General features: G+C 46.8%; 1 protein-coding gene across 1 annotated transcript; it reads left to right on the forward strand.

Annotated features, from left to right (window-relative positions):
- Positions 1-4,559: 4,559 nt before the first annotated feature.
- NUP43 (nucleoporin 43) lies at positions 4,560-26,490 on the forward strand. The gene is made up of 8 exons (XM_056126027.1): positions 4,560-4,696; positions 5,110-5,235; positions 7,011-7,088; positions 9,045-9,225; positions 14,561-14,696; positions 15,407-15,558; positions 20,550-20,672; positions 25,616-26,490. The coding sequence occupies exons 1-8, from the start codon at positions 4,577-4,579 to the stop codon at positions 25,843-25,845; spliced, it is 1,146 nt and encodes a 381-aa protein (XP_055982002.1). The 5' UTR covers positions 4,560-4,576; the 3' UTR covers positions 25,846-26,490.

Raw genomic sequence — 26,490 nt, forward strand, 5'->3', positions numbered from 1 at the left:
AAAATTCAAATGACTTGAAATAAAGACAAGTTAGATAAAATTTTTAAAATTTTAAAAATAAAAAAAAACGAGTAAGCCCTGAGCATAGCCTAGTGTGGGATAATTAAAAACAACAACAAAAAAGTGGGAGAATCAAAATAGATTTTAATTTCTTTTTTGGTTTTTATGTTCGGAGGGTACAAGAGCAGTGCTCAGCTGGGAATACTCTTGGCTCAGTGCCCAGAGGTCACCCCAGGTGGTGTCAGGTATTGAACCAAGATTGGCCACATGAAAAACAAATGCTTTGAAATTAAAAAAAAAAAAAAAAAGCTAGAGTGATAGTACAGCTGGTAAGGAACTGGTAATGCACTTGCCTTGCATGCTGCTGACTCAAATTCAATCCTTAGCACCTCATAATGTTCCCCAAGACTGCCAGAAGTGAACCCTAAGTACAGAGACAGGAGTAAGCCCTGAACACCACTGAATGTGTCCCCCCATCAAAAAAAATTTAAAAAATAAAAAAAGCTGTATTATCACTCTAGCTCAAAAAGAAAAAAGAAAGAAAAGTGCCTTATCTCTGTACTCTTGTCTGCTAAAATGTATTTTAAATACCAAAAATAATAAAACCTAATAAGCATTTTAGTATTAAAATTAAAATTTTAGTATTTAGTATTTTAGTATACTTATTAGGTTTTATTTATTATTTTTGGTAAGTATTTTTGGGCTGGAGCGATAGCACAGCAGTAGGGCGTTTGCCTTGCCCACAGCCAGCCCAGCAGAGCGGGGTTCGATTCCTCCACCCCTCTCGGAGAGCCTGGTGAGCTACCGAGAGTATCTCACCCTCCCGGCAAAGCCTGGCAAGCCACCCGTGACATAGTCAATATGTCAAACACAGTAACAAGAAATCTTAAAATGGAGATGTTACTGGGCCCGCTCGAGCAAATCGATGAACAACTGGAGGACAGTGTGGACAATAAGTATTTTAGAATTAAAAGTAAATTTGATATAATTCTACAACTTTGAAAGCTGGATTCTCTTCACTTAATTATCAATGTAATTATGCATGGGTGAGTGTGTAATTTTTTTTTTTTTTTTGCTTTTTGGGCCACACCCAACAATGCACAGGGGTTCCTCCTGACTCTGCACTCAGGAGTTACTCCTGGTGGTGCTCAGGGAACCGTATGGGATGCTGGGAATCAAACCGGGGTCAGCCGCGTGCAAAGCAAATGCCCTACCCGCTGTGCTATCTCTCCAGCCCCGAGTGTGTAAATTTTTTTAAAAATATATTTTTATAAAAAAAAGAGGGGGGGAGTGGGAGAGGCGAGAAACGGTTTCATGGGCTGTAGCCTGGAGCACAGGTTTTGCATGTAGGAGGTAGGGGCTGGTTCCCCCAGCACCAAAGAGTTCCCTGAATAACCTCAAGTACCTGGGGGGAATTTCAGCCCCTGAGCTTCTCATGGCTAAGGCCCCAACAAAATAAAAGAACAGCAGAAAACACTGGCTTGAGGGGGACAGAGATAGTACGGTGGGTAAAGTGCTCTCCTTGCTGTCCATCAACCTAGGTTTACTCCATAGCACTCCACATGGTCCCCTTGAGCCTTCCAGGAGTACTCTGAGTACAGAGCCAGGACTAAGGCCTGAGCACTGCAGGGTGTGGCCCCAATTCAAAGCTGAAAAAAATAGTTCTTTGAGTCAGGACTACCATCAGGGAAACAAATACCATGAACTTTTTCCACAAAAATAACCACCATGTAATTTTTTTTTTTTGGCTTTTTGGGTCACAACCAGTGATGCTTATGGGTTACTCCTGGCTCTGCATTCAGGAATAACTCCTGGTGGTTCTTGGGATTCAGCCACATGCAAGGCAAACTCCCTACCCGCTATACTATCACTCCGGCCCCCATATGCAATTATTAACATAGAATAATGAGGTTATGGGGGGGCAGAGCAACAGTACAGTGCATAGGGTGTTTGCCTTGCACACAGCCAACCCAGTTTTAATCTCTGGCATCCTATGTAATCCCCCAAGCACTGCAAGAAGTAATTCCTGAGTGCAGGCCCCAGGAGTAAGCCCTGAGCATCGTTGGGTGTGGTCCCCAAATCCCCATATCCCCACCTCGAAAAAAAAAAAGGTATTGGGGACTGGAGAGAGAGTAGAGTGTGCAAGGTACTTGCTGGCTCCATCCCAAGCAAACCATATGGTCCCCTGAGTATCACCAGGAGTGATCTCTGAACACAGAGCCAGGAGTAAGCCCTGAGCACTGCTGGGTATGGCCATTCTCCCAACTAACCTATTATTTATTTATTTTTGCTTTTTGGGTCACACCTGGCGATGGTCAGGGGTTACTCCTGGCGGTGCTCAGGGGACCATATAGGATGCTGGGAATCGAACCTGGGTCAACCGCGTGCAAGGCAAACGCCCTACCCGCTGTGCTATCGCTCCAGCCCCTAACCTATTATTTTCGTCTGTTTTTATGCATTATATATGAGAACTCTTTACCTCTGAGACACATCCCAGAACCTGAGGTTTTCTGTTGGATTTTTTGTTTGATTGTTTTTCACAATACTAAGAGTTTTTGTTATTGGTGGCAGTCCAAAATTTTAAAAAATAATCCTCTAATAGTAAATGTTAAAATTTTTAATTGTAAAAATGCTGAAGGCTGAAGCTATAGTACAGAGGGTAGGATGCTTGCCTCACACATGCCCAACCTGGGTTTGCTCCCTAGCAACCCATCTGGTCCCACAAACACTGCCAGGAGTGATCCACGAGTGAAGAGCCAGGAGTAAGCCCTGAGAACAATTGGGTACAGCGAAAAAAAAAAATACAAAAAGATGAGTAGCTCATCCCTCTTGCAAAACAACAGCTAAAGCCTCATCCTCAACAATAATTAAGGGAGAGGGCATAAAAAAAATCACAAGAGAAATCATTACATCCATTAACACACCAACTTATTATCCAAATCTTTCTATTTTTGTCCTCAAAATAAGTCCTTTGCCTTTAAGTTAATAAACTATCAGTCTTGAGTTGAGGATCTGAGGAGATACAACAGTAGGGAGTTTGTCTTGCAGGTGGCTGACCCTGGTTCCATCTCTAGACCCAATATGGGTCAAGCCCTGCCACAAGTAACCTAAGTTCTGTCTAGCCTGGCCCCAAAACAAAACAAAACATTGAGCCGAATTTTGAGGACTCCAGTTCTAATTCTTATTGACCAGCATGTAACCTTCTTCTATTCATTTATGTACATAAGTTTTTCAAATAATCTTTTTTTTTTTTTTACCTTTGAGTCACACCCGGCGATGCACAGAGGTTACTCCTGGCTCATGCACTCAGGAATTACTCCTAGCAGTGCTCGGGAGACTATATGGGATGCTAGAAATCGAACCCGGGTCAGCCTCTTGCAAGGGAAGCGCCCTACCCGCTGTGCTATCACTACAGTCCCCTAAAATAATCTTTCTTTAGGCCATATCTGGAGGTGTGCAGGGCTTACTCCTGGCTCTGTGCTCAGGGATCACTTCTGTTGGCACTTGGTGGGCCATATGCTTGCTAGGAATTGAAACAGGTTAGCAGTGGGCAAGAAAAGCGTCTAACCCTTTGTACTATCTCTCCAGTCCCTAAATACAAATCTAATATAGAAAACTGACAGCCAAGGAAAATGGTCTAAGTTACTTCTGTGCTTTTAATTACACGTACATTATTCCATTCCTTTTTACTCAGCATCCAGTCGATCCTTAAGGACCAGTTTCTTCAATATATCTTTTTCTGATAAAGCTGCAGCCTATGGTGATCTAAATAAACACAGCGCTTATTCTAGACAATAGCAACCGTTTTTGTTTTTGTTTTTGTTTTGTTTTTTGCCCGGTTGCTAGTTTTCTTTTCTTTTTCTCTGTTTGGTTTTTGGGCCACATCAACTGAGCTCAGGACTTACTTTTGGCTCTGTGCGCAGGTATCACTCCTTCTAGTCATCAGGGGACCATATGGAGTGCCAGGAATTGAACCCGGGTCAGCCACGTGCAAGGAAATGAAATGCCTTTCATGCTCTACTGTATCTCTGGCCCCCGCTAAGTTTTCTGTTTATGAGCTTGTCGCAATGACACTGTCAATCATATTGCTTGCTCTGAGGCACCGCCGGGTAGGGCAACAAAACAAAACAAAAAAACAACAACAAATGCAGTCTCCAGGGTTCCTATAAAGATTTTGCAGAGTAGGGTACAGGAACTACAAGAATGGGTGTGGCTTGATTTTTTTCGTTTTTTTTTGGGGGGGGGGGGCTGTGGTCCTCTAGAGCTCTTTTCAAGGGTGGTTGCTCAGGGGGCAGGACCGTGCTGGAGATGGAGCCTCCAACACGCGAACGATCAGCCCCACCCCAAAGCTGCGTGTCCTTGCTCTCGTCTCCAAGGGAAGGGCGTCACCTGCGCCGACGCGGGAACGGGGAAAGCGGGTGGCGCGCGCACAGCCGGGCGCGGGTACAGAACTGACTCTCGCCGGCCACCGTCGTCGCGGTCGGGCGCCGCCCAATCAGGGCCGCCGGAAGGGGCGGGGCCCGGGAGGCGCGCGCGCGGCGCTTGGGGCTGGTCCCCGCGGCAGCTGCTTTTCAGCATGGAGGATATCTATGCTAAGTTTGTGTCCCAGAAAATCAGCAAGACCCGCTGGCGACCGGTCCCTCCGGGGAGTCTTCAGGCCGCGGAGACCTTCGCTACGGGTTCTTGGGACAATGAGGTACCCGTCGGCCCCGGCCGGCGGCGATCGAACGCCGTCCGCCTCCTCAAGCCTCGTTTCTCTCCACCCTCCCCTCCGAACTTCTCTTAAAGTGCTGCTCGGGACGCGCCTCCTCTTTTTTCCCCTCTTTTTTTCTTTTCTTTTCGGGTGTTACTTCTGGCTCTGCAACTCAGGAATTACTCCCAGCGATGCTTGGGTTGGGGGGAACCCTATGGGATGCTCGGGGAATCGAACCCTGGTCGCCCGCGTGCAAGGCAAACGCCCTCCCCGCTGTGCTATATCTACCCCGGCCCCTGTCTGTTAGGTTTTGGGTTGAGATGGCTCCTACGCTGTGTCAGTTCTGATAGCCGAGACACGCCGTATCGCAACAACAACAACAACAACAAACAACAACAGAAACTTGTCCTTTGCAGGAAAATTTTGTGTCGCTGTGGTCCATCGGAGATTTCGGGAACTCGGACTGCGAAGGAGGAGGGTTCGACGGAGATCATCAGCTGCTGTGTGATATCAAGCACCATGGTGATGTGATGGATTTGCAAGTAAGCCTGGAGCAACCCCCTAACCCACCCCCCCACCCCCCCACCCCCGCCCGAAGCTCGCCACCCACTTGGAAACCAAAACGAAATCAGCTGGTGGAGAGTGGTAGACGAGATGGGGGGAGGTTGGTGGGGGGGTGGCAAGGCGTAGACGAGGCGGGTTAACTGGCCGATGCAAAAGACCTTGGAGTTTGTCTCATCGCAGCTCAAGGTTGACAGGGAACTGGGTTCCCTCTTGGTTGTGGTAACGGGGCACTTCATGGCAGAGTCAAGGCAAGAGGAGGAGATGTGAGTTTTATTGTATTTATTTGGGGAGGTGGGTTTGGGACACACCCAGCCTGCTCAGGGCTTGCTCCTGACTCTGCACTCAGGGAAGACACTTTTATTTTTCTTTTTGGGTCACACCCCACGATGCACAGGGGTTGCTCCTGCCTCTGCACTCAGGAATTACTCCTGGCGGTGCTCGAGGGACCATATGGGATGCTGGGGATTGAACCCGGGTTCGCTGCGTGCAAGGCAAATGCCCTACCCGCTGTGCTATCGCTCCAGCCCCAGGGAAGACACTTAATGGCAGAGTCAAGACTAGGGAAGGAGATGTGAATTCTATTGTATTTATTGGGGGAAGGGCTTTGGGCCACACCCAGATGTGTTCTGGGCTGACACATGGGGTGCTGGGATTGAACCCAGTTCTGCTGTGTGGGAGGCAAGCATCCTTCCTGCTGTATTAGCTCTCCAACCCCTGAGATGTGAACTTTACCCTAGTCCTTTTATTTTGTTGAAACATTTGTTTTCCCAGCATCTTTTGGGGAGCTTCACATAACTTCATTCTCATCCCATGTTTGTGAATCACGTTATTGTTATCTTTGTTTTGCAAATGAGAAAACTGGGCCTTAAGGATTTTTGACATTTCATCAAGTGAATTTCTTCAAAATTGTTTTAACTTGGCCAGAGTGATAGTACAGAGGGCAAAACATTTCCCTTGCATGAGACTGACCCTGTTCGACTGGCCCCCAAGCACCGCCTATAGTTATTCCTGAACAGGGAGCCAGGAGTAACTCTTGAACACTGTTGGGTGTCCTCCCCACCCCCAAAAGCAAACAGAGGAAAACTTTTTACTTGACACAAGAACTTTTGGACACTTACCATGTGATATTGTGCACCATGTGATACTGTGCAAGGCACTTTACATGGTTTGATTCTTGGAGGTTTTTTTTTTTTTTAAATGTAGGAGTACTGCTGTTTATTCAGCCACTGATTAGCTGATTGAATTGTGCATGAACTCCACAAGTTTTGTTTTTAAGATCATAATCCTAAATAAAGACTAGCGGGCTGGAGCAATAGCACAGCGGGTAAGGCGTTTGCCTTGCACGCAGCCAACATGGCTGACACAGGTTCGATTCCCAGCATCCCATATGGTCCCCCGAGCACCGCCAGGAGCAATTCCTGAGTACATGAGCCAGGAGTAACCCCTGAGCATTGCTGGGTGTGACCCAAAAAGAAAAAAATAAAGACTAGCGTTTTCCTTCTTCTTTTTTTTGGCCAGGGTTTTTCCTGAGCTTGGGGTTTACTCCTGGCTCTGCACTAAGGAATCATTTCTGGTGGGTTCTGGAAGACTATATGGAGTCCTGGAGATCAAAACTGGGTCAGCTGTGTGCAAAGCAAATACTCTACCTGCTGTACTATCACTTTGGTGCCTCAAATTGTCACACCAGTAATTGAGGGGGTTTTTTCACTACCAATATTTCTGAGTCCATAACGAGTGAAAATTTTCTATTTAGTTTTTTGACCAGGAAAGAATTGTAGCTGCTTCCTCAACGGGATGTGTAACAATTTTCCTTCACCATCCAAATAACCAGGTAAAGAAATTTTGTTTTGAAACTTAATTTGTATTTCAGGTATTTTTGTGAAAGACTTAAAGAAGGCTATACTTAATAACAGTACAAATAATGAAGTTTTATAAAGTCTAAATTTTGGAGGGGGGAAAATAAGAATAAACACATGTTTTACTAAGTTAGTTCTAGATCTGTGTTTGTATAGCCTTTATTGAAATTGGATATCTAGTAATATAAACTCCTAGTTTATAACTAATGATTTGGTATTTTCTTTTTGGTTTTTGGTTCTTTCCCTTTTTTCTTTTTGTGGGGGCGGGGGTCACACCCGGCAATGTTCAAGTGTTACTCCTGGTTCTGCACTCAGGAATTACTCCAGGGGCTGGAGCAATAGCACAGCGGGTAGGGCGTTTGCCTTGCACACGGCTGACCCGGGTTCGATTCCCAGCATCCCATATGGTCCCCCGAGCACCACCAGGAGTAATTCCTGAGTGCATGAGCCAGGAATAATTCCTGTGTATCGCCACGTGTGACCCAAAAAGCAAAAAAAAAAAAAAAAAGGAATTACGCCAGGAATTACTCCTAGAGGTGCTTGGGAGACCATATGTATTCCGGGTAGAATCTGGGGGAACTGTGTGCAAGGCAAATGCCCGACCCACTGTACTATTGTGCCAACCCTTGTTTTGATTTTTGGCGACACCTGGATCAAATCTGGGTGTGATGAATGCAAGGTAGCACCCTCTCTGTATACTAATGCCAAAGCCCACAATGTGGTGGTGATTTGTTGTTTGTTTGGCTACATCCAATGGTACACAGGGCTTGCTCCTGGCTCTGCACTCAGGGATCACTCTTGGTAGTGATCATTCAGGGACCTTATGGAGTGCCAGGAATTGACTTAGGTCTGCCACTTATGAGCCATGCGCCCTACCTGCTATACTGTCTCTCTGGCCCACAGTTTGCTATTGTGACAAATAGGTTTTTTTGTAATTCCCATTTTAAGTTCTTAATCTAGTTTTATTTATCTATTTTTATTTTCTTATATTTGGAATTGGTCACACCCAGCGATGCTCAGGGGTTACTCCTGGCTCTGAACTAAGAAATTACTCCTGACGGTGCTCGGGGACATGTGGGATGCCAGGGATTAAACCCAGGTTGACCACCTGCAAGGCCCTACACTCCGGCTCCCTTAGTCTAGTTTTATTTTTTATTTATTTTTTTTTTCTTTTTGGGTCACACCCAGTGATGCTTAGGGGTTACTTATGTCTCTGCACTCAGGAATTACTCCTGGCCATGCTCAGGGGACCATATGGGATGCTGGGAATTAAACCCGGGTTGGCCGCGTGCAAGGCAAATGCCCTACCTGCTGGGCTATCGCTGCAGTCCCAGTCCAGTTTGTTGTTTTTTTTTAATTAATTTATTTTGCTTTTTGGGTCACACCCGGCGAGGCACAGGGCTTATTCCTGGCTCTGCACTCAGGAATTACTCCTGGCAGTGCTCGAGGGATCATATGGGATGCTGGGAATTGTACCTTGGATGGGCCTTGACCAGGCAAACACCCTACCTGCTGTGCTATTGATCCAGCCCCTAGGTTTTTTTTTTTTAAAGAAAGAAATAGGACCCACTGTGGGCAGAGGTTGCCCTAGCACTGTGTTTGCGCCATTGGTAGTCTGGGGCTACCAGAGCCACATTTGGTGGTGCCCTGCTCTCAGAGGTCACTCCTGGTGGGCTCGGGACCATAGAGGATCCTGGGGATTGAACCCACGCCAACTGCATGCAAAGCAAGTACCCTACCTGCTGTCCTGTCTATCACTCTGGCCCCCAGGTTTCTAGATCTTAATAACTGGAAATACAAGAGAAAAAAGAAGAGAGGTCATTCTTCCAGACGGATGTGGGACTAAATTTAAAAATACTCTCCAGTGGGAGAAGACTGCTCGGTATTTTTAGTTTTGTTTTGACTTCCACCTCCTCGTTCTTGCTGTGTAGACGCTGTCCGTCAGCCAGCAGTGGCCCCAGGCTCACTACCACACAGGGCTGGGCAGTCCTTCCTACAGCAGCGCCCCCTGCACGGGCATCGTGTGTAGCAACCCAGAAATTGTCACGGTGGGAGAAGACGGCCGAATAAATCTTTTTAAAGCAGATCACAAGGAAGCGGTCAGAACTATCGGTAAGAAAGAAAAGCTATTTCCCTTGTTTCCCACCCACCCCCCTTTGGTCTCAGCCTGCTGTGGTGAACAGCAGTGACTGGGGAACTGCTCAGTGTTTTGGGGGGTTTTTGTTTGTTTGTTTGCTTTTTGGGTCACACCTGGCTCTGCACTCGGGTGTGTAGGGGACCATATGGGATGCTGGGAATCGAACCCGGGTCGGCTGTATGCAAGGCAAACGCCCTACCCGCTGTGCTCTAGCCCCAATGGTCAGTGTTTGAGAGATATAAAAATAGACAAAATTGGGGCTAGAGCAATAGTACAGCTGAGAGTGCACTTGACTTGGCACGTGGCCGACCCGGGTTCGATCCCTGGCATCCCATATGGTCCCTGGGTGCTGCCACGAGTAATTCCTGAGCACAGAGCCAGGAGGAAGTCCTGAGCAGCACTCTAAGTGGCCAAAATGAAAAGAAGACTCGGTCGGGGCTGGGCGTCGGCGGTGTGCAGACAAAGCAGGTCAGTGTGTGGGGAAGGGCAGGCAGGAGGAGAGTATCAGATAAAGAGCTGACGAGGGTGGCTGTGAACTGAATCTAGGTCGTTAGTAAACCAAAAGATGGTAAGAGAAATGAAGGGAAGAGTCTGGAGGTGGGATCAGATGGTTGAGAGAGCTATATAAAAAGTGTGGTCTCGGTGTTGGAGCAATAGTATAGTGGGTAGGGCACCTGCTTGCACCTGGCTGACCTGGGTTCTGTCCCAGGCATCCCGTATGGTCCCCTGGGCACTGCCAGGCGTGATTCTTAAGCACAGAGCCAGGAGAACCCCTGAGCACTGCTGGGTGTGACACCCCCCCCCCCAAAATGCATTTTCATCTGATTTTACCCAGCAGTGCTCAGGGATAGTTCTGGCTCTGTGCTCAGGAGTGAGCTCTGGCCGTTGAACCAGGGTCCGCCGTGTGCAAGCCTGAGTGCCTTAACCTACATTCTGTCCCTCTGGTCCCTCATCTAACCTTTTTTTTTTTTTTTAATTTTTTATTAGTGAAACACCATGAGGTACAGTTGTAGACTTACACATTTTTGTGCTTGGGTTTCAGTTATACAATGATCGAATACCCATCCCTCCACCAGTGCCCATTCTCCACCACCACTAATCCCAGTATCCCTCCCACCCCCCATACCCCCATCCCATCCTGCCTCTGTGGCAGGGCATTCCCTTTTGTTCTCTCTCTCCTTTTTTTTTATTATTATTTTATTTTATTTTTATTAAAAAAATTTTAATAGTGAGACATCATGAGGTACAGTTGCAGACTCACACATTTTTGTGCTTGGGTTTCAGTTATACAATGATCAAATACCATCCCTCCACCAGTGCCCACTTCCCACCACCACCCTCTCTCCTTTTGAATGCTGTGACCTTTTTTTTTTTTTTTTTATTGAATCACCATATATACAGTGACAAGGCTGTTCATGATCAGGTTTCAGTCGTCAGTGTTCCAGCAGCCATCCCTCCACCAGTGTCCCCAATTTCCCTCCCACCTCACCTCCCAGCCAGCCTGTCTCTCTATGGCAGGCTCACTCTCTCGCTCTCTTTCTCTCTCCCTCTCTCCCTCTCTCCCTCCCTTCGTCTCCTCCCACTTCCACACCCCCCATCCCTTTTGGGCATTATGGTTTGCAGTACAGATACTGAGGGGTTATCATGTTTTAGCAGGCCACTCTTATCCCAAGTGATCATTTCCAAGTATCTTTGATCTTTGTCATGGTGGTCCCTTCTCTATCCCAACTGCCTTTCCTGCCAAGCACTTGAAGCAAGTTTTCAACCATGGACCAATTCTCCTGGCCCTTGTTTGTACTGTCCTTGGGTATTACTCTAATATGTTTTCTTACATCTCACACATGAGTGCAGTCATTCTATGTCTGTCTCTCTCCTTCTGGTTCATTTCACTCAGCATCATAATTTCCATGTTCATCCATTTATTCCTCCGCCCCTCTCGGAGAGTCCGGCAAGCTACCGAGAGTATCTCACCCGCATGGCAGAGCCTGGCAAGCTATCCCTGACATATTCGATATGCCAAACACAGTAACAACAAGTCTCGTGATGGAGACGTTACTGGGCCCACTCGAGCAAATCGATGAACAGTGGGAGGACCGTGACCATGATCCATTTATAATGAATTTTGTGACTTCAAATTTTTTTTTTCTAACAGCTGTATAGTATTCCATTGTGTAGATGTACCATAGTTTCTTTAACCAGTTGCCTGTTCTCGGGCACTCAGGTTGTTTCCAGATTCTGGCTATTGCCTCACTTGACTTTAGAGAGGTGAAACCAGATTGAAGAATCTAATGCACAGCTGTAGAGTCACATTTTGTTAGGTTGGCAACTAAGGAAATTGTGAAATTTGCCATGGTTTAGAAGGATTGTTTGACTTCACATAGACTTTGGTGGAAGTAGCCTGGAGATAGAGATAGAGAGAAAGAGAGAGAGAGAGAGAGAGAGAGAGAGAGAGAGAGCGCTCATGCATGCATGCATGCAATCTCTTAGAAGATTTTTAACCCTGAGGGGCCGGGGTGATAGTTCAGTGGGTAGGGTGCTTTTCTTACACATGGCCAACCTGGGTTTGGTCCCCAGCATTCCATATGGTCCCCTGAGTATTGCAGGGTGTGGTCCAAAAACAAAAATAAAACAAAAAAGATTTTTAACCCTGAGGCCAGAGAGTGGGCTCGGTGCTTACCTTGCCTGCAGCTGACCTGTGTTCAATCTCAGCACCACATATGGTCCCCCAAGCCCTGATAGAAGCAAGCCCTGAGCATTGCTGGGTGTTATCCCACCCCCCCCCCTCCCCCCACCCCACCCCCACATACACACATTTCCTTCCCCCTCCCCCCTTGAGGAATGTACCATTTTCTTGTTAAGCTACTCTTGTATGGTGGCAGTTTGACAAGTGTTACAGGATTCTGTAGGTATATGCAAAATTACTCTAGGTAAAAAGAAAAGACCCTTTATAACAATGAGGAAGATTATGGAAAAGGAGAGATTCAGTGATCATCAAGAAACTTGGTGGGCAAGCACTACCTTGCATGCAGCTAACCCGGGTTCAGTTCCCCACATTCCTTATGGTCCCCCAAGGCCACCGGGAGGGGTATGTGAGTGCAGAGCCAGGTGAAAGCCCCGAGCAGCACTAGGTGTACCCTCTCCACTAAAAGCAAATGAGATTTGGGGTCAGAGAGAGTTCAGGGGTTAGTGGCTTGCCTTGTATCCTGCCAAGCTTTACATTAATGTAAATGCCTGGCATCACATGTGATACCCCAGGTACTGCCAGGGGACACTTGTGAGCACAGAACCAGAAATTGCCCCCTGAGTACTTTCAAATATGATCCCCTAAAAAGGAGAGGCTTAAGGTGAGTAACCAGGCTGAAGCAAGGTCAGAGTTAGTTCTGTAGGAAGCCCTAGATTTTGCTCTAGTAGAATCAGTGATTCTGGGTTAAGGGCAGTAGGAAATAAGTTTGTTTATAGACAAGCTTGAAAAACTACTTTAGAAATGATGGGTAACTGGGTTGGAGCGATAGTACAGCAGATAGGGCGTTGGCGTTACATGCAGCTGACCTGGGTTGGGTGTGATCCCCAGCATCCCATATGGACCTCCAAGCACTGCCAGGAGTAATTCCTGAGTTCAGAGCCAGGAGACACCCCTGAGCATCACTGGGTGTGACCCAAAAAGAAAAAGAAATGAAGGGTAACAACCTTAAGTAGAAATAGCGAAATATGAAAGGTCACCTCTTCTCAGATGTGTAGTTAGTGACAGTATTTTCCTATCACCGCAGGGTCCATTTTATTTTGTTTAGTTTTGCTTTGCAGGCTACCCCAGCTGCTCAGGGCTAACTCCTGGCTCTGTACTCAAGGGTCACTCCTGGAAGGGTTCAGGGGTAATATGCCATATGTGGTGCCTGGGAACAAACATGCAGGGTTAGCTACATGCAAAGCCAGTGCTTTAGCCCCTATATTTTCTCTAGCCTAAGAAAGTGGTTTCTCTCTCTCTCTCTCTCTCTCTCTCTCTCTCTCTCTCTCTCTCTCTCTCTCTCTCCCCCTCCCCCCCCCCCCCATCCTTCCCCCTTCCCCCACAACTAGTGGTGCTTGTTGTGGTCCTGGCCTCTGTTTTTTTTTTTTTTTTTTATTTTGGGCCAAACCCAGTAGTGCTCAGGGATTTCTCCAGGCTCTGTGCTCAGGAATCATTCCTGGCAGTGCTCAGGGCACCATATGGGATGTCAGGAATAGAACCTGGGTCGGCGGTGTGCAAGGCAAACGCTCTCCCCACTATAATATTTCTCTGGTCCCCTTACTCCTGACTCAGGGATCACTCCTGTCAGGTTCAGGGGAACTTACAAGGTGCTAGGGATTGCACTCAGGTTGGCTGTGTGTGAGACAAGCCCCCTACCTGCTGTTCTCAGTCTCTCCAACCTCCAGGACAATCATTCTTTTCTTTTTTTTTTTTTTTCAGGAGAATGAGCGATAGCACAGCGGTAGGGCATTTGCCTTGCACGCAGCCAACATGGCTGACCCGAGTTCGATTCCTTCACCCCTCTCGGAGAGCCCGGCAAGCGACCGAGAGTATCGCGCCCGCACGGCAGAGCCTGGCAAGCTCCCCGTGACTTATTCGATATGCCAAACACAGTAACAACAAAGTCTCCAATGGAGACGTTACTGGGCCCGCTCAAGCAAATCGATGATCAACGGGAGGGCCTTTACTTTACAGGAGAATCTATTTTTATTTTATTTATTTATTTTTTGCTTTTTTTTGGGGGGGTCACACCCGGCGATGCGCAGGGGTTACTCCTGGCTCATGCATTCAGGAATTGCTCCTGGCCATGCTCGGCGGACCATATGGGATGCTGGGAATCGAACTCTGGTCAGCGTGTGCAAGGCCCTCCCCCCCACCCGCTGTGCTATCCCTCCAGCCCTGAGGAGAACCTATTTTTAATGTGAATGCATTTCTTTACAAATGTTAACTGTCCTCCCATTGTTCATAGAGTTGCTCCAGCAGTCCCAGGCCCAGTAAAGGTACCAGTAATGTCTCTATTGTGAGACTTGTTGTTAACTGTGTTTGGCATATCATGGGGAGCTTGCTAGGCTTTGCCATGCAGGCGAGATACTCTCAGTAGCTAGCCAGGCTCTCTGCGAGGGGCGGAGGAATCGAACCTGGGTCAGTTGGGTCGGCTGCGTGCAAGGCAAACGCCCTACCACTGTGCATCACTCCAAACCTTGACTTAAAATTTAATTTACAATATTTTAATCGGTCAGAAGGAATGTGACTTCAGGTCCTCATGGAGATGGAGACTCAGTCACCCACTGCTGTTTTTGAATTTATAGACAATGCAGATAGTAGTACACTCCATGCGGTGACCTTCCTTCGAACTCCTGAGATTCTTACAGTAAATTCAATTGGACAGTTAAAAATATGGGACTTCAGACAACAAGGAAATGAGCCCTCTCAGATACTATCACTGTAAGTTTTGGTGTGTAATTTCAGTATAATGCAGTATAACGCAAAATTAATTTGACTATTTCAAGCAGATGACTTTAAACCAAATTATAATTTTGTTGATTTTAAGAGAATGATTCCCTCTTAAATTGATAAGGCAAGTGTGTGTGTGATGCTATGCCACGTTTGGTAAATATTTGTTTTATTGATTCAGAACCCGTATCCCTGTTGTTTGTTTCTTGATGAGAGATATATTTGTGCTCATCAAGTGATGCCTTTAATAATGGATATAAAACATGCCAGATATGATTTGGAGAAGATATTTTTCAGCAGATAACCTATTTCTGCGTGTGTGAAGCCTTTTCTTTAGTAAGAAAATAGAATGTGCCAAGCTGAAAAAAAATTGTGTAAATTAAGTGAAGGTAAGGATAGAGAACCTGCTGTTTGATATGTCTGGTTTTCTAGAGGTCAAGAATTGGACATGTGTTTTACGCCTCTTAGCATCTGATTGTCTTGCTCCCTACATCTCCAAGTGTAGGAGGGAATCAATAACTTTGACTTAAAATTTCTCTCCCAAAAGCTTATAATATTTAGAAGTAACATCTCAAGTTTAGCCAGTAGCTCCAATCACAAATTAACCATTTAGTTTCCAAAAATGAAATGAAGCTTGTGGGCTAGGCAAAAATAAATTTTTCCCTTAGCAGTGTGTAATGTCATTGTGTCTCCCGTGAAAGGACCGGTGACCGCGTGCCCCTCCACTGCGTGGACAGACATCCCAACCAGCAGCATGTCGTGGCCACCGGTGGCCAGGATGGAATGCTGAGCATTTGGGATGTTCGACAAGGCACGATGCCCGTGTCTCTGCTGAAGGCTCACGAAGCTGAAAGTAAGTGCTGTGGGATTAGAGGGTGTTTGTCAGGCAGGTTATACAACTCTGCTGTAAGCAGCTTTCCAGGGTGATTGTAGATCATACATGAATCATTTCGTATCCTAGCATCGGCTGAGTTTTATCAATTTACTTCATAACATCTTTTTTATTAGACATTTACTTTCTTTCTTTCTTTTTTTTTTTTTTTTTGCTTTTTGAGTCACACTTGGCGATGCACAGGGGTTACTCCTGGCTCCACACTCAAGAGTTACTCCTGGCGGTGCTCAGGGGACCATATGGGATGCTGGGAATCGAACCCAGGTACGCTGCGTGCAAGGCAAATGCCCTACCCGCTATGCTATCTCTCCAGCCCCGACATTTACATTCTTTAATATGTTCTTTAAAATCTCCGGCGTCCTGTATGGTCACCTGTGCACCTTCTTTAGTGTTCCCTGAGCACAAGAGCCAGGAGAAAGGCTTGAGCACCCCTGGGTGTGCCCAAGGACAAGAAAACAAAGCAAAAATTACCAAATTCAGGAGCTGGAGAGAGAGTATAGGGGCGAAGACAGTTGTCTTGCACACAGTGAACCTCTTCAAATTCCTGGCACCATATATCGACCCCTGAGCAACCACAGGGTTGTTCTTGAGCACAGAGCCAGGAGTAGCCTCCAGGTGTGCCCCCTTGTCTCCACCCCAGAAATAAAAATCAGCTTGTCCTGCATATTCAGTGCTGGAGAAATGGCCTTTCCCGTGCAAATTACAAGCTACTTTTACTTTCTTAGTTTTTGTTTTTGAGCCATACCTGACAATGCTTATGACTTATTCCTGATGGGGCCCAGGGACCATAAATGGTGTTGGGGACCAAACTGGGGTCAGTTGTGTGAAAGGCAAGCATCATATCTCTAGCTTCAGATTGTTATTCGTAATAATTGCTCATCTGTGTTTCTCGGTTTATTTTTGTACCTTTAAAGGGGAGTGTGTAGTGGATATGGCCCCTTGAGCACAGAGTCAGGTGTAAGCCCTAAGTAAAGGTAGGAATGGCAAAAGAAAAAAAACAATAATATGGGCTATTGTCCCCTTTTTTGTGGGGGAGGGTGTTTGGGGGTCACATCTGGTAATGCTCGTGGGTAACTCCTGGCTCTGCGCTCTGGAATTATTCCAGACAGTGCTTGGGGGACCCGTATGGGAAGCCTGAGACCAAATCCTAGTTAGCCTTGTGCAAGGCACCCTATCTGTCTTATCTCTCCAGCCCCTCTTGTTCCTGTTTTGTTAGGGATTTTTCTTTTGCTGAACAGAATGAATACGAAAAGGGATAGAGGTTCGGACAGATAGAACAGTAGATAGGTCACTTGCATTGCATGCAGCTACCTGGTTGGATCCCCAACACTGCATAGGGGCCCTGACTATTTCCAGAGTCAAGCCTGAGCAGAAGACCAGGAATAGGCCCTGAACACTGCCAGATTGGCCCAAATCGAAAGAGAAATAGGTAAAGGGGTCTGGAGGTGTGAGTGAGTGGGAAAGCACCTAGCTTGCACGAGTGGGGCTCTGAATCTGATTCTTGGCACGGCAGTAAAATGGGTTGGGGTATAGGGAAGCCCTGAAGAGAACTAGCACACTGGTAAAAGAATTACAGACTCAATCTCTAGTCAGTCCATTTTTAACTGCCAGCCTGTACCTGGTGGACAGGACCGGATATGTTGGGTTACACTCTGCAGTGCTCAGGGGTCCATTCCTGGCTCAGGGCTCTTGCAGCATCAGAAATCAACCCGGGGCTGCTTGGAAGAGGCTGCTTGGCAGACAAGTGCCTGTTTTCTCTTCTGTCTCTTGACACCAGCCCGTGCTCTTCCCCAGGACAGAGTTGTTGTGACTTGTGTTTTGAGTCTATCTTGACTCCTGGCTAGAAATTAACTAAGACTTCATGGATAGATAGATAGCCAGAGGGTTGGGGCGTATGGTTTGTATGTGGGAGCCCCAGCTTTAGTCTCTGGCACATCATCCCCTGAACCATCACGTGTGGTCCGAAGATGAACAAAATGTGTTTTGTAAAAATACACATTTTCTAATTTGAAAGTAAATTTAATATGTATGAGTCTAGATTTGGGTAGCCTGCACTGTAGACTTTTTTTTTTGTTTTACTTTGTTGTAACGGGACAGCACAAGTGTATTTGTCCAGGGCTTCACTGAGAATAGAGGTTCCCAATCCTAGCTGACTCCCACCCCCGCTTTTCAGGAAAGAAATCACTCAGTGCCTGCCTACAAATCTACCTTCTGTAAGCAAACAGAAGGTGCCTCAAGTTCTACCCAAGGCTATTCCCCGTACCCCATTGATCCCATGCAGCTATGTGAGGTTGGGGGGTATCATTGCCCACTATGGGAGAGACTGGCCCAGAAGTCCCCAGGGAAGGTGACTCCTTTGTGTTTTGTGTTCAGATGTTCAGTGTTGGAATAAAAGCTGCCAGCTTGCACACTTGGTTTTTCGGTCACACCCGATGATGTACAGGGGTTCCTCCTGGCTCTACACTCCTAGCGGTGTTTGGGGGACCACATGGGATGCCGGGTATCGGACCCTGCATTTTCCATGCTCCTCTAGGCTCTTGCTGCTGCCTCAAAGCCACTTAATTCAGCATCCCGAACAAGGGTTCGGGATGCACCTGTTTCCTCTGCATGTCAGGGAGTCCTGGCCCGTCACTGGTTCCTTGATGTGAATTGGCACACTAACTTCCCCTGAGAGTTTAGTTTTATCCCAAATTGGCTTCTTAAAAGCCCTCCATCTGAAGCTGGATCCAGATTCTGGTCGTATTTCCAGGTTTGGGTTTGCCAGGAGTTAGTTTTGCTGTTTAAGTGGTAATGCCTGAAATGTGCAGAGTCCAGGCATGAGTCACAGGTGAACTCTGCCTCAAAGGTACTTGATCCATATTTTACCTTTTTTTTTTTTTCCTAAAAAAAGAATAAAAGGGACTGGAGCGATAGCACAGTGGGTAGGGCATATGCCTTGCACGCAGCCGACCCGGGTTTGGTTCCCAGCACCCCATATGGTCCCCTGAGCATTACCAGGAGTAATTCTTGAGTGCAGAACCAGGAGTAACCCCTGTGCGTCACCCGGTGTGACCCAAAAAGCAAAAAATAAAAAAATTGAATCATTGTGAGATAGATGATCACAAAGCTCTTCAGGATTGAGTTTCAGTCGAACAGTGTTCCAACACCCGTCCCTCCACCAGTGTACATTTCCCATCACCAGTGTCCCCAGTTTCCCTCCCGTTGGATAACATTGGGTTTTCCTTGCTCCTCCCACAGGGAGCTTAGGTTTATTGAGCTACTCCCACAATAGTGCGTCTCAGGCACACCCAGTTCCATCAAGCACTAATAATCCTATATTGCTTTTTTTTTCCCTTTATGTCATTTGCGTGGTTTAGTAATGGCCTTTTCATATAGACACAGAAAGACAGTTGATGCTATGCTTTTGTAACACGGGAGTTAATTGACTCCAAATAATATTTACTCCTGGGCATCCATCATGTTTACCTCACTTAATCCTCTGTTGCCCTTAGCACTCCAAAAGCAGGGTCCCAGCAAAGGGACTGGATGGACTCATGGCAAACTGTAGCCTACCCTGGCATTGGAAAGGAACAAGCTAAGTGCCACAGGAAGTATAAGTTAAGAGCACGGTCATGGAAAAACTCTTGTCATGACCCCACACAAAGTAACTGAATAAGGAACCCTCTGGGGTTAGGAAAGATATATAGTGAGATAGTCCCCAAGAAGAGTCAACCTTTAAGCTTACAGTCTCTTACAGTCTTAGAATATTTCTAGTCATCCGAAATGACTAGAAATATTATAGGAAGTAAATTTACTGCATTTGTTTAATGTATTACTAACTGAAATAATATGATGTTGCAAACTCCTCATGGCGTACCCAATATGCCAAATACCAGTAACAGTGATGGGTCTCATTCTCCTAACCCTGAAAGAGCCTTGCATGTGGCACTTTTTAGAATCTCAGGGCTAGGACGAAGAAGACGTTACGTTACTGGTGCCTGCTCGAGGCAATCGATGAACAACAGGATGATGTGATCATGATTACTAGCTGAGGAAAGGAGAAAGTAATACACCCTGGATGGAATCCCACCCTTGAGCAGATCTCCTAGTAGCCTAGAGTGCTGAACCCTCAGATGAGATTTTATCCTTGAGTTAATCCCCTAGAACTTCCCCTGAAAGAGCAGCTTTACCTCTGTTTGTTGTTAAGACAATGTTCAACTCTACCTTTGTGTATTCATGATTTCTGTATAACTATGCTGTAAGGGGAGAGAGGGAACTAGAAAGAGGATGACTGAAGACTATGGAGAGGACGTTGAGGTCTGTGATCTCTGCTCAGGGATGACTCGGCAACACTCAGGACAAAATGCAGTACCAGGGATCTAACCAGGGTTGGCCCTATGCGAGACAGGTGGCTTAACCTCTGTACTATCTCTCCGGCCATAGAGTCCTAATTATCTCATCACAGTTATCCAGGAAGAAACTTTGTGATGAGATTGGCATTATTTTCATTGATCTTAGGGGAGGATGTTGGCCTCCCAAGTGGTGCCCTTGGGTCCCTCCTGGAGAGGCCAGCTGGCCAGCAGTCAGCGCTTCCGCGCAAGGCCCTGAGGATGCCAGGGATCATGGTGCAGCCACCTCTAGGGTTGCATCCAGCAACACCTTTTCAGTCCTTTCTGGGGGCCTCCAGGCCCAGAATTTCACCTGCTGGAGATTAGATGGAGGTCAGGCACTCGCCAGACAGGCCTTCACCCCGTACTAGCATCACTCCGGTCCCTACTTGACTTCTCCACCCCGTCTACATGTGATAGCGATGTGGAGAGTTGTGGCTTGCATTCTTGAGCCTTTTGTTTTCATTACCAACTTGGGGGTTGATGATTGTGATGGATATGAATAGGAGAGGGTCCCCATAAACAAGGTTTTGACGTTCCACTAAATCTACACAGGAGTAAATGTTTTTTGTTCTTCACTTTTAGTGTGGGAAGTTCACTTTCACCCATCCAACCCAGATCATCTATTCACTTGTTCTGAAGATGGATCCCTCTGGCATTGGGATGCCTCCACAGATGTACCTGAGAAATCTTCACTCTTCCACCAAGGTAAAAGGGCTGTGGGTTTTATTCTTGGCGGGGTGGGGAGGAGGGCTGCCGCTCGTGGTTGCTCTCAGGGACCCCTGCAGTGCTGGGCAGGTAGCACGTGTGCTCCGTCTCCCTATCCTCACTCGGCGTAAGTGTCACATTCCTACCAGTGACTAGACACTTCTTAGTGTGGAGGTCTGCTACAGTGAACTGAACAAAAAGTGTCCACGGGGGCCAGAGCAGTAGTACAGTGGTGAGGACATTTGCCTTGCATGCAGCTGTCCCAGGTTTGATCCCTGTCATCCCATACAGTCTACCAACCCTTGCCAGGAGTGATCCCCAAGTGCAGAGCCAGAAATAAGCCCAGAGCATCGTCTGGTGTCACCCCAAAAGACAACTAACAAAAAGGTGTTTGCACACAGAGAGTAGGTTCAGTAGCGGGCTTTAAATAAATAAGGGCTCAATCAGAAACTACTGGAAATTTAGAAAGAATTAGTTTCACATCTGTAGGAAGGAGTAGGAGAACACGGGAAATAGGAGGGACGTTGGAAAAGCAAGGAAGAAGAAGGCCAGGTGACGGAGACAGTACTAAGGACCGGAGCATGTGCTCTGCTCTGAGAGCTCAGGCTTCAGTGCCCAGCACCACGTGCTCCTCCACACAAAGCCAGAAGTAGTCCCTAAGCACTGCCAGGTTTAGATCAAAACCAAGAGTCATGCTCAAGAACAAAAAGTTCAGGCTAGAGCGATCGTACAGCAGATAGGGCACAGTGCATGCTGCTGACCCAGATTTAATCTCTGGGAACCCTGGAGGGGGCCCTAAGCTTGCCAGGAATGATCCCTAAGTGGAAAACACCGCCGCGTGTGGCCCCCAAACCATGTATATATCTCCCACTGCTGCTGCTGGTGCACTGTCAGAAATACTGTCATCATTGAGTCTGACTCCGCAGGTGGCCCACTGCCAGGCTGGAATGACTGCTAAAACCAGGAGGGGGACAGAGCTGTTGCTCCCCCCACCCACAGGTCCTTCCTTAGAGGCGGGATCTGCTTTGCAGGCAGAGGCCAAAGAGAACTGGAAAATGAAATTTGTCTCTGCGACAGATAGTCGAGCACAGAGCAGTGGGAATGGGACTCAGCAAAAAGGAGAACAACTAGACCGGTTGCCCTGATGACTATCAAAAGAACTGAAGCAGAGGCGGAGGGTAAAGAATGAAGAAGGGGTGGGAGGGCTTGCTCCAAGGCCTGATGGTGGAGACAGCATTGGAGACGAAGGTGAGAACCTTCCAGGAAACAGCAAATACCCAGGGCCCGAGACCGGGCTGCAGTTGAAGGGCAAACAGGAATGGAACACGTAGAGGTAGCTGCGGGTCAGTCCTGTGCAGAACCATGATGAAGACTCTGGATTTTATTCTGGCTGTGATAGAAATCCACTGGGTGGGGAAGCAGCCTGTTTCTGAAGAACCACCCTTGCTGTGGTGGGAAATGGACTGTGTGAAGGAGGATGGCAAAATTCAAGCAGGAGGACTCGGTGGAAGACTTAACCTCAGTGCTTTTACCAATGCCAGTTTCCCAGTATTTTAAGCGTAATGTAGGGGGCAGAGGTGTGCTCCGTGGTGGAGTGGGGACCTTGAAGTGTGACCTGCAAGCCCAGGCACTTGCCCTGGACGTGGTCAACCTGGGTGTGATCCCTAGCACTCCCTATCATCCCTGAGCACCAGCAGGAGTGATTCCTGAGGTCAGAGTCACTTCGGAGCAGCTTCTGAGTATCACGGGGTGTGGCCCAAAAACAAACCAAAAACTGTTCGAAGATAGAGGCCTGAGAGATAGTCCGGGGTTAAGTCACTTATAAGCTTTTCATTCAGCCAACCCCAGGTCAGTCCCTGACACCACATAGTCCTCTAAGTACCACTGAGTACAGGAAGTGCTGGAGGCCCCAAGAATGGTCAGGTGTGCCCCCGGAGTCTCCCCGAGCATTGGGATGGCACGGGGCCCTCGGCGCTGTACTGAACTGGCCAAGAATTTGCCGGGAGCAGACCCTGGCCCTACTGACCACCACTTGAGGGGCCCTCCCCCCCCACAAAAAAATTGGTAATAAACATCACAAGATAGTAGATGAGGGGTCAGAGAGACAGGACAGTGGCAAAGGCATTGTCTTGTACATGTCCGACCCATATGGTCTCCTGACCCCACCAGGAGTGGTCTGAGTGCAGAGCCTGCAGTAATTCCTGAGCACTGCTGGGGTGGCCCAAAACCAAAAATAAGATAATGAATGGAATATACAATTGCTGAGGGTTCCAGGAAGGAAGAGGGACTCATGAATTAGACTGTCTCAGAACCTTCACCACTGTACTGTCTCTGACTCACTACCACTTATTAAGGAAAATCTGACCTTATTTGATCCAGCGGAAAGTGTTTTTTTTTTTAATTGCAAAATTGCTTTGTATGTATGTGTGAGGCATACATACTACCACTGAGCCACATGCCCAGCCCCAGTTAATTCTACATTAACAGAGCATTTCGCTAGACGTGTTGCTCATTGGTAGAGCATTTCCCTTAAATGTCTGAGGCCCGGGGCTGGAGCAATAGCACAGCAGGTATGGTGCTTGCCTGGCACACGGCCAACCTGGATTCGATCCCTGGCACCCCATGTGGTCCTTTGAACTCACCAGGAGCGATCCCTGAGCATCTCAGGGTGTGACCCAAAACGCCTTCAAATAGTTAAAAAAAAAAAAGTGTGAATCTCTAGGTTTAATCCCCAGCAACACATACATAGGTACATGCATATTAAGTACAGGGGCCGGAAGAATAGTACAGCAGATAGGACGTTTGCCTTGCACATGGCTGACCTAGGTTCTATCCCCAGCATCCCATATGTTGCCATATGTTGAGTGCAAAGCCAGGAGTAACCCCCGAACATCACTGGGTGTGCCCCCTGAACTCTCCCCCTTTGCTTAGGAGCCTGCGTGATAGTGGTCCTCGATCCCTGCCAGGTGTGATCCCTGAGTACAGAGCCAGGAGTAAGCCTTGTGCACTACTAGGTATGGGTCACAAACTCAAAAAAGACCAAGTTTTTTTTTAGAAATACCTACTTCAGAAATAATAGCATATTTTTATTTTTTGAGAAATACTCATCTAGAAATACGTCCAGATTTTTCTCCTTTGTGTGTGTGTGTGTGTGAGTGGTGCCCAGAATCAAATACAGGACTTCACACGGTGAGCATATACTCTCCCGTTCAGCTGCCTCGCTGGGCCAGATAGTTTTCTCGTGGTCCCTTCATTTCTTTTTACCTGAGCTTATACATGTATTATCTTTGTTTCCTACATTTTTGCTTTCATTATTTCTTTTGTCTTCTACCTGTCCTCTCACCTTTTGCTGCCCCTTTTTTGGGGGGGTGGGGGAGAGGTGCACACCCAGCTCCGTTGAGGATTTATTCCTGGCTCTGTGCTCAGGGATCATTCCTGGCAGCACCCCATAAGTGGTGCTGGGGAGTGAGCCTGGATCAGCTGTGTGCACGGTAAGCACCCTGCCTGCTGCACTCTCCGCCCCACTGTATTCTTGAGACTTTCCATTGAATGAGCCGAAAGACAGAATCATAATCTTGTGCTTTGCCTGAAGACTTCAAACTTGACAGCTTATACTAGCTCTTGGAGCGTTCCATATTTCCTGTCACAGAATCAGTCTTTGGTCCAAAATGGTGAGTATGGGACTGGAGCAAAATAGTTCAGAGGGCAGGGTGTTAGCCTGCATGTGGCTGACCCGGGTTCAGTCCCCAGAACCCCATATGATCCCCGGAGCACTGTCAGGGGTAATTCTTTTTTTTTTTTTAATAATTTATTTCTTTATTGAATCACTGTGGGAAAAGTTACAGAGCTTTCGGGTTTAGGTCTCAGTCATGTAAATATCAAATACATTTCCCTTTACCAATACTTATTTTTAACCGCGAACCCCAATAGAACCCCACCTCCCACCCCTCCCAATTCCTGTGAGGCAGATGAGTTCTAGTTAATACTCTATCTACTTTGACTAGATACATTGTTTCGATAGAAGATGCACCATTATTGTTTAGAGTTTACGACCCCCCCCAATCAGATATGCTGAAACAGCGTTGTGAAATGATTTGCTTTCTACAGCTGGGTTTAAGAATAAAATGATGTCGCGCGGCCGCAACAGCGGCCACGCGGTTTTGGATTTCTGCTATTTTACTTATTAACCCTGGAAGTATTTCTATTAAAAGTTAGATAGTTAAGAGATTGGTTTCTGTGCTCTGGAGTCGTGGCCGTGCCGGAGAGCCGCTCGTGGGGGGCAGCTGGTGACCTCGGTCGGGCGTGAAGGATGGCCCAGAACGCCCCCCTTCCCATGAGGTCTGTCGGGTAATTCTTGAAGCACAGAGCCGGGAGTAACTCCTGAGCATCAATTGGATATGGCTCTAAATAAACTAATTAATTAAATGGTCATTAGAACTGGAAAGATAGTCCAGGGGTGAAGGTTCTGTCCCCAGCACCACATATTGCCCCCCAAGCACCCTGAAGAGTAAGCCCTGAGCACTGCCTGGTGTGGTCCAACACCATTCCGTCCCATCCCCCCACCCCATCCCTGTCAAAAAGCATAAAAGGTAAATAGTACAGACTTATCTGTCCATTCAGAGAATGAGACAAGTTTAAATCATTGACTTTTTAAAATACCGTTAGAGGGGCTGAAGCTATAGTACAGCGGGTAAGGCATTGGGCAGGGTGTTTGCCTTGTACACGGCCGACCCGGGTTCGATTCCCAGCATTCCATGTGGTCCCCTGAGCACTGCCAGAAGCGATTCCTGAGTGCAGAGCCAGGAGTAACCCCTGTGCATTGCCAGGTGTGACCCGAAAAGGAAAAAAAAAACAAAAATAAAATACCATTAGGTTTGTGGATTTTCCCATCAAATTGGTCTTGAAAGTTTTTTTTTTTCTCTCTCTTTCCTTTCTACTCCCAGGAGGAAGAAATAGTACATTTTTGTCTCATAGCTTTAGTAACCAGGCCAACGTTCACCAGTCTCTCATAAGCAACTGGCTCAGCTCCGATCCTACAAAAGACCGTATTGAAATCACAAGCTTGCTTCCCAACAGGACTTTGTCTGTGAATAGTTTGGATGTTTTAGGTCCTTGTCTTGTGTGTGGAACTGATGCAGAAGCAATTTATGTTACTAGACAACTTTTCTCCTGAAAGTACTATAATTACAAATTTTCAGATTGATTACATGTTTAGCCTTCTAAATTCCAAGTTCTATGCAAAGTTTTATTATTGGAAAGTGCCAGTAACATAATGATACCAGTGCCCAGTTTTGGCTTTCAGTCGTTGGATATTCCCGTAACTGTTGCAGAATCTCATGGCTGGCAAAAGGAGATGAACTTGTAGCTCATCAGATGGATCTCTATACTGATGTATGTACTGCCTTCAAACTGTTGTGGACAGTTCACGGAACCGAGTCCCGTTATTGACGCGGGACATAATTCTGCGATCCATCAGCTGGGTCCTATCATTTATATCACAGTATCTGGATTATACTCCTTAAGAGACATTAGCTAGTATTAGTGTTTATTCTTTTTATTGAATGTATATTCTGTCCTTCCACATTTTCCCACCTTAATAATGTTAATAAACCTTGTCAGAAGTTCGGTAAAGCAAAAATGACTGTCATAGTTTTGATTTTTTTTTTCTAAGTGGAAAATGTTTTGACAGGCTTCTTTTATTAGAGAAAAGACTTGAATTAAATTGTGTCAACTGCTTAATCCAGCCATTTTTCCCCTAAGGATTTTTGCGTTTTTTTTTTTTTTTTGGTTGAAAATTGCCAAACTAGACATTGGGTGA

The sequence above is a fragment of the Sorex fumeus genome, unplaced genomic scaffold, assembly GCF_029834395.1.
Source record: "Sorex fumeus unplaced genomic scaffold, SorFum_2.1 ptg000061l, whole genome shotgun sequence".
NCBI lineage: Eukaryota > Metazoa > Chordata > Mammalia > Eulipotyphla > Soricidae > Sorex > Sorex fumeus.